The 7,773-nt window shown below is 59.1% G+C and overlaps 2 protein-coding genes across 2 annotated transcripts in view; one reads left to right on the top strand and one right to left on the bottom strand.

Moving 5' to 3' along the window:
- Positions 1–27: 27 nt before the first annotated feature.
- On the top strand, positions 28–5,984 carry Prss8 (protease, serine, 8). The gene is made up of 5 exons (XM_013504883.1): positions 28–331; positions 2,686–2,848; positions 4,365–4,636; positions 4,718–4,884; positions 4,993–5,984. Exons 1-5 carry the CDS (start codon positions 247–249, stop codon positions 5,335–5,337), a joined length of 1,032 nt encoding a protein of 343 aa, XP_013360337.1. The 5' UTR covers positions 28–246; the 3' UTR covers positions 5,338–5,984.
- LOC102027315 (histone acetyltransferase KAT8) overlaps positions 5,913–7,773 on the bottom strand; it is an 11,766-nt gene continuing 9,905 nt past the window's right edge. The window contains exons 7-11 of the mRNA XM_005405296.2: positions 7,278–7,418; positions 7,091–7,184; positions 6,830–6,980; positions 6,390–6,544; positions 5,913–6,111 (exon numbers count right to left, since the gene is read on the bottom strand). Coding sequence (XP_005405353.1) covers positions 6,047–6,111; positions 6,390–6,544; positions 6,830–6,980; positions 7,091–7,184; positions 7,278–7,418 — 606 coding nt within the window. The 3' untranslated portion in view covers positions 5,913–6,046. The remainder of the gene's footprint in view (positions 6,112–6,389; positions 6,545–6,829; positions 6,981–7,090; positions 7,185–7,277; positions 7,419–7,773) is intronic.

Below are 7,773 nucleotides of genomic sequence, written 5' to 3'. Positions count from 1 at the left end.
TGGGTGCCCTTCTCCCTGCCGCCACCAGGAACACGGCCACACAGGTAGCTGAAGACACTCATCGTCTCCCACGGCGGCAGCTCCTAGGCTCCGAAACCATTCTTGGACACCTGCTCTACCTTACCGGCAGGAATTCTGGGATTCCTCACCTCTGAGCCAACACCTGGATCCCGCCTTTGGCACCAGGCCTAGGACCCATCCTTCCCTTTTGTGCCTGGTCCCCCCCAGTGGCTGCTGTCCCGGGCCATGGCCCACAGGCGGGGCCTGGGGCCTGGGCAGCTGCAAGCTGTGGCCGCCTTACTCTTCCTTGGACTAATCCGGCTGGGAATGGGTGAGTACCTGTGAACAGGGAAGAGGGAGTTTGGGGAAGGGTCACGCTCTAGAAGGTGCAGGCATAATCCTCTGGGGCATGTCCCTTGTCAGGAGTTCAAGAATCCCCTGGCCTTTGTAATCCCAGCAATTTGGGAGGCTGAGGCAGGTGGATTGCAACTTTGAGGCCAGCTCAGACCCCTTAGGAGACCCTAGGTCAGAATAAGAAAGGGCTAGAGATATAGCTCAGCATTCTCTGGTTCCATCCCCAGCACCAGGAAAAAGGTCTCCTGGCCTCTCTAGCACTCAGGGTCTCTCTCTTTGGCACAGCTCCTCCTCTGTGCTGTGTGTGGGTGCGTGTGTGTGCGTGTGTGTGCGTGTGTGTGTGCGTGTGTGTGTGTTTGCACTCGCGCGCACAGGTGCTCTTGCATGTAGGAAGGGTGGTTTTGGGGAACTGGGGCTCCCTGTTACCCTCCCTCTTCCCCTCTCTCTAGGACCTGATAGAGCTGAAGGGGAGGTTACTGGGGAAATGGAAGCGAGAAAGCGGAGGAGCAGACGGGAGCTGGAGTGCCCTGGTGGGCTTAAGGAGCCCTTGCCCCTGTGCTGGCCTCTTGCCCACCCACGTTCTCTTGCCTCCCAGTTGCTCTGTGAGTGGGGAACTAGGCCTTCGCTTTACAGACAAAGACACTGACGCCAGTCTGGGTAACTTCTTGATATCTCAAAAAAAAATTTTTTTTCGTCTTTTTGAGACAGGGTCTCGCTGTGCAGTTCAGGCTGGCCTTGAGCTCACTTTGTAGCCTAGGCTGGTCTCGAACGTGCAAGGATCTTCCTGTCTCAGCCTCCTGAATGCTGACATTACAGGTGCTCAGCTAAGATCTCAAAATTTTATTTTATTAATTTATTTATTTATTCTGTCTGTTTGAGACAAGGTCTCGCTATGCAGTTCAGGCTGGCCTTGAGCTCACTTTGTAGCCCACGCTGGTCTCGAACTTGGAATGATCCTCCTGCCTCAGCCTCCCGAGCGCTGGGATTACAGGCTTGTGCCACCACGCTCGGCCTGAGAGCTCAAAATTTTAAAAGGTCTGGGAGCATAGCACAGCGGTAGAGCACTAGATTGGGTGCCACAAGAGAAAGAAACCGAGGTGCGGGGAAGCAGACTTGTCCAAAGACAAGCAGCCAGTCAGCGGTGGCGGCGGGTTTAAGCTACACCTGACTCCCAAAGAGCAGCGCCTGAGGTCAGTGAGAGAAATAAGCCCAGGGTCTCTCCTCCGCAGGCACCTGACCTGGCTCTGCGTCACCATTTACAGGCCACATTCCTCACCCTCCCGAGCCCCCTTGCTTCACCTCTACCACCTCCTGGGGCAGTAGTGAGGATACTAAAGATAAAGGAAGTGAAAGCCCGGCTGGTCTGTCCTGCTGGAACACTCACTAAATAGCAGCTATTGTCCTGAATGCGGGGAGTGGAGGAGACTGGAGGAAGGTGACCTGGGAAGGGCGGCTGGCTTCGTGGGGGCGGGGCTGTCCAGGAAACTAACCCTTCCTGCCGCGGTCCATCTGCTCATCCACATCCACTGCTCCTTCTGCGCTGGGCGCTGGGAACCTGAGAATGTCCCGGGTGAACACCAGCGACAGTCGTAGATATAGGAACAGCCGTGACCAGATGTGGTGGCGCACGCCTGTAATCCCAGCACTCGGGAGGCTGAGGCAGGAGGATTGTTGCGAGTTTGAGACCAGCCTGGGGTACAAGGTGGGCTCAAGGCCAGCCTGAACTGCATAGCGAGACCCTGTCTCAAAAAGACGAAGAACAACAAGGACAACAACAGCTGTGAGCTGGGACAGGGGCAGGGCAAGTGGGGCCCTGGGCACCCGGAGGCCACGCCTGGGGCAGACAGCAGGGCCGGCACAGGCTGCAGAGGGGCTGTGCTCTAACGTTCTCCGCAGCCAAACGCGTGCGCACCAGCCTTTCTGCCCGGAGTTGACCCGGGCGCCCATCCCCGTGCACACAGCCAAGGGCCAGAGGCAAACAGCGCACAGCCAGAGTATGGGACCGGAAGTGCCCAGGAGGGTGGCTGGAGGAAGGGCAGACCCACGGGGCCTGGCATGTGTCCTGAGGCCCGTGTGGAGCCCTGGAAGGTTTATCGAGCAGAAGGCAGGGAGGAGGCCGTCCCGAGACTGACTTAGGTAATGAGCAGTGGACAGCAAGGGGCGGAGAGCTCGATGCCCGGTGAGCCGGGAATGCGGGCAAAGGGCAGGCTGAGGACCCACGGCCCCGGCTCTAAACCAGGTCTCCTGGGGCACGGCAGGGCGGCAGGGCTAAGGAGCTGGTTGGTGCGGGGACCTGGAGAAGCTGAGCCCTTTCCCTCCCTCCCTGGGCAGCACAATGCGGCACAGTCTTCCAGCCCCGCATCACAGGAGGCAACAACGCGGCCCCTGGCCAGTGGCCCTGGCAGGTCAGCATCATCTACGTCCAAGAGCACGTGTGCGGCGGCTCTCTCGTGTCTGAGGAGTGGGTGCTGTCGGCTGCTCACTGCTTCCCCAGGTACAGGCTGGGTGAGGAGCGGGGAAGGAGGGAGTCAAAAGTGGGCTGGAGGTCAAAGCTGATACGTCAATCCCAAGTCAGAGGTTGGGGGTTTTGCTGGGCGTGGTGGCACACGCCTGTCATCCCAGCACTCGGGAGGCTGAGGCAGGAGGATCATTGTGGTTTGAGACCAGCCTGGGCTACAAAGTGAGCTCAAGGTCAGCCTGAAATACATAGTGAGATCCTGGCTCAAAAAGACAGACAGACAGACAGACAGACACACACACACACACACACACACACACACACAAAGGTTAAAAAAAGCCCTTCATTTCCAGTCCTGCCTGGGGGTGTGGGTGGGGGATAGAACAAGCTGAGAAGATGCCCACCCCTTCCAGGAAGAGCCCGGTGGAAGCTGGAGGGCAGGGCAAGTGAGAGGCGGCCTTTGCCCTCCTGCCCAGCCTCCTCCTCAGCCTGCGTTAACTGCTAAGAAGTTTTACAAGCAGAGAAATGTGGGAGTGGGAGGTCAAAGGTTGCCTTCTACACATCTTGCCTCCGACTGTTCCGCTGTTTGGCTGTTCAGCTGTTCATGCCCCTCCGCTCTTGGGTCCCGCCCCGGGGCTCCCAGGGGAAACAGGCAGGCTGTCCAGGAGGCTCGCCTGGCTTGGCCCCCCGGGTCACACGGCGCAGCCCCCTGGCAGCTTCGTTCATGCTGCTTGTGAGATAGCGGAGCAGTCAGGGACACTACAGAGTGCAGACTGGTTTGAAGAGAATCAGCAAAGTGAGTGCAGTGTGGTAGCACACATCTGCAATTCTAGCACTCTGGGAGGCTGAGGCAGAAGGATCACAAATTCCGGCCTAGCCTTGGGCAACTTAGTAAGACCTTGACTCAGAACAAAAATAAAAAGTAAAAAAAAACACAGCTGGGGACATGGCTCAGTGCAAAGGCCCTGGGTTCAATCCCCAGTATCACAAGACAACAACAGCAACAGCACGGCTTGTCTGAAAGGACTACTGAGGGCCGGGGATATAGCTCAGTGGCACAAGTGCCTGCCTGGCAGGTGCAAGGTCCTGGGTTTGATTCCCGGTACCAAAAAGAAAGGACTATTGAGAAGTGGAGGTGAGGGCCTGGAGCAGAGGTTAAGGATAAAATTAGATATTGAGCCCAGCCAGGGGTGGGGATATACACCTAAAATCCCAACACTGGGAGGCTGAGGCAGGAGGATTACCAAAGCCAGTCTGAACTACACAGTGAGACCATTTCAAAAAACTAAAACCAGCTGGGCGTGGTGGCACAGGCCTATAATCCCAGCACTCGGGAGGCTGAGGCAGGAAGATCCTTGAGAGTTTGAGACCAGCCTGGGCTACAAAGTGACCTCAAGGCCAGCCTAAACTGCACAGGGAGACCCTGTCTCAAAAAGACAAAACAAAACTAGGCTGTCAAGGTGCCACCTGGGACTGGTATGCCTTAAGGCAGCAGGGATCAGAGAACAAGGAAAGGTCTCCAGGGTCCCAGCCTTTACCCCTCTGCCTGCAGTGACCACCACAAGGAAGACTACGAGGTGCGCCTGGGCGCCCACCAGCTGGAGTCCTTCACTGCAGATGATATGGTCCGCAATGTGGCCGAGATCATCTCCTACCCCACCTACCGGGAGGAGGGCTCCGAGGGCGACATCGCACTCGTCCGCCTCAGCAGCCCCGTCCCTTTCTCCCGCTCCATCAGGCCCATCTGCCTCCCTGCAGCCAACGCTTCCTTCCCCAATGGCCTCAAATGCACAGTCACTGGCTGGGGCCATGTGGCGCCCTCAGGTGAGGGGGTGCCGGGTGCTTTGCAGGAGGGAGCCCGACTTGGGGTACGAGGCCTTCGGTAAGCATCTTCTGTCCCCACAGTGAGCCTTTCGGCCCCCAAGACGTTACAGCAACTCGAGGTGCCACTGATCAGCCGCGAGACCTGCAACTGCCTGTACAACATCGACGCCAAGCCCGAGGAGCCACACACCATCCAGCGGGACATGGTGTGCGCCGGCTACGTGCCGGGCGGCAAGGATGCCTGCCAGGTGGGCACGGCGGCCGGGACAGCGGAGCGGCAGCTCAGGAGGCGGGGCCGGGTGGGGTGGCCAGAGGCCTGGGCTGGGTCCTAGCCGCCGCATCGCTTTTCTCCTCAGGGTGACTCGGGGGGCCCGCTCTCCTGCCCTGTGGAGGATGTCTGGTACCTGGCGGGCATCGTGAGCTGGGGCGATGCCTGCGGGGCCCCCAACAGACCAGGTGTGTATACTCTGACTTCCAGCTACGCCTCCTGGATCCAAGAGCAAGTAACACAACTCAAGACTCATGTCGTGCCCCAAACGCAGGAGTCCCAGCCCGACGGGTACCTCTGCAGCAAGTCTCTGGCCTTCAACTGCGGCCCCGGGCAGGGCTTGCTGCGGCCCATCCTGCTGCTGCCGCTGAGCCTGGCCCTGGGGCCTCTCCTGCTCTCGGTGCAAGCGCTGAGCTATGGGCTCTGGAACTGATCCCATGTCCGGGCCCACTCACCACGCCCAAGGATGTACCTTTTGGGCCTGGGGCACTCTGCGGAGGGTCGGGGCACCGCCCTGGTTTTTGAGCCCATTCTCCCAGATCGGCTCTTTCGAACTGTACACAGAGTCAAGGGTTTCACGGCCTGTGGCACTGGTCAGGACCACCGGCGGCCTCCACTAGCGTCGGCAGCTGACTGGTTGGGCTCCTAGGGAGCCGAAAGGACCTTCAGCTCCAAACGCAGGCCCCAGCTCCCACCTGCCTCCTCAGGGCCGCGCAGCTGCCTGGCCCGCAGCTGCTGAGAGCCTGGCTCCGAGCCCCCTGCCCTGCCTGATGAGCCGTCTCTAGGCCCCCGTCCCCTGGGCTTGCCCGCCTTGGCGATGGGACAGGCCTCGGTCCTGCCCCACTGGCCACCAAGGCCCCTTGATTTCTGACTCCCAGCATCCGGAGGACTGAGCCCCCGCCGGGACTCAGCTGGGGGCTCGGACGGGGGCGGGGACTAAGAGCTCGAGAAGGAGTGAAATGTTCTGAGCACAGCTGGCTGGCGAAATGAAACGCAGAACGCCAGCTCTTGGTCTGTCCCTCCCACCTCTGCAGTGCTGCGCCACCAGCACAATTTACTTTATTAAAAAATGACAAAGGAGGTCTGTACATATTTACAGCGAGGAGCACAGAGGCACGTCGGGCGGCAGGGGCGCGGCCTGCTCACTTCTTGGAGAGCTTGACTTGCTTGTGCTTGGGGGGCGCCCACTTGAGGCACACGGAGTCCACTGTGGAGAGAAGAGACAGGAGTGGCAGGCCGGGCCTCCGGGCCAGGCGGGCCCACGCGCCCAGCTCCTCTCTGCGCCCAGCCTAGGCGAGAAGGGACAAAAGGGCAGCCCGAGTGTTCGGGGGGCGGGCAGGGAAGTTCCAGGGCTGAGTAGCCTGCCCTGGGCTTCATCCCAGGAGCTGGTCCGACTGGTTGGGGATCATGTGACAGCAGTAAGGCGGCCTTGGCTGCAGCAGCCTTCACACCCCGCCCCCCAACACACAGCCCTCCCCCACCCACCTGTGATGGGTGGCTTCTTGTACTGCGCACTTTTGAGGTGTTCCTCCACGAGCTTGGGTGTGACACAGATCACGTGCTGGCCCTTCCAATACTTCACCATATTGAGGGACTGCAGAGTACTGATGATGTCATTCTGGGTGATGCTGGTCATCTGGCTGCGGAAAGGGATTAGAGCAGATGCCACAGACAGACCCCCTTCCATTGAGATTCCAGGATGCCTCTCTCAAAGGGTCCTTGGTCTTTTTGAGACAGAGTCTCGCTATGCAGTTCAGGCTGGCCTTGAGCTCACTTCGTAGCCCAGGCTGGTCTTGAACTCACAACAATCCTCCTGCCTCAGCCTCCCGAGTGCTGGGATGACAGGCACGCACCACCACGCCCACCTCTCAAAGGGTCCTTGGTGAACAGCGTGCCCCGCGTGTGGTGGGGGTCGTGGCCCTCACCTCAAGTCCTTGATGGACAATGTGCCCCGGAAGTCTCGCAGGATCTCCAGCAGGACCCATGACCAATAGCTGCGGTAGCTGAGTTTGCCCAGGTCAGACAGTGGCTTCTCTGGGGAGCCTACTGTGCTCTCTAGCTTGGACAGCTCATAGCCTGGCAGGGACAGAAAGAGGACTCTGAGATCCCACCCACCCTGGCATTCCACCCCCAACTGTCCCCACCACCACAGCTGCCCTTTCCTGGACAGGGTGGGGACTACTCACTGAAAGCTATGAGAAACTTCCCGTAGCCTCGGCGCTGGTAGGGGGGCAGGGTGAGAATGCAGGCCACATTGTTTCCATCCGGAGACTCCTTTTCCTGAAGGGTGCAGGTGCTCAGGACACTGGGAGGCTCAGCCCCTACTCATTTATCCCCCTCCCCCTCCCCCAAGGTGGGCTCCCTGACCAGCACCTTAGAGAAGTAGCCCACGATGTGGGCCCCTTGCCTGTCCACTTCCGTCAAGATGTAAAAGACGAAGGGCTCCACGTCAAAGTACAATGTCTTGTGATCCAGGAAAAGCTTGGCAAGCAGACACAGGTTCTGACAATAAATCTGAGTGGGGAGGTGGAAACAGGCTCAGAAAGCAATTATGATGCCCCACCCAGCCTGGCCATGAGAGGCCACCCTGCTTCTCTGCAAGCGCCAGGGTCCAACGAGCAGCCAGTGTCTGGCCAGCAGGAAGTGGGACCCTCACCAGAGCAGCAGTACCCAGCCCTGAAAAGAGTCTGAAGAGTCAATTTCTGACGGACAAAAAGCTGACGGTAGGCCAGGTACGGTGGCACACACCTGTAATCCCAGCACTTGGGAGGCTGAGGCAGGAGGATCCTCGCGAGTTCGAGACCAGCCTGGGTTACAAAGTAAGCTCAGGCCAGCCTGAACTGAATAGCAAGACCCTGTCTCAAAAAGA

This window comes from Chinchilla lanigera, unplaced genomic scaffold (genome assembly GCF_000276665.1).
Source record: "Chinchilla lanigera isolate Chin_1 unplaced genomic scaffold, ChiLan1.0 scaffold00092, whole genome shotgun sequence".
Classification (NCBI taxonomy): Eukaryota; Metazoa; Chordata; class Mammalia; order Rodentia; family Chinchillidae; genus Chinchilla; species Chinchilla lanigera.
Note: the sequence above shows the minus strand (reverse complement) of the source record. Positions and strands in the feature narration are given on the sequence as shown.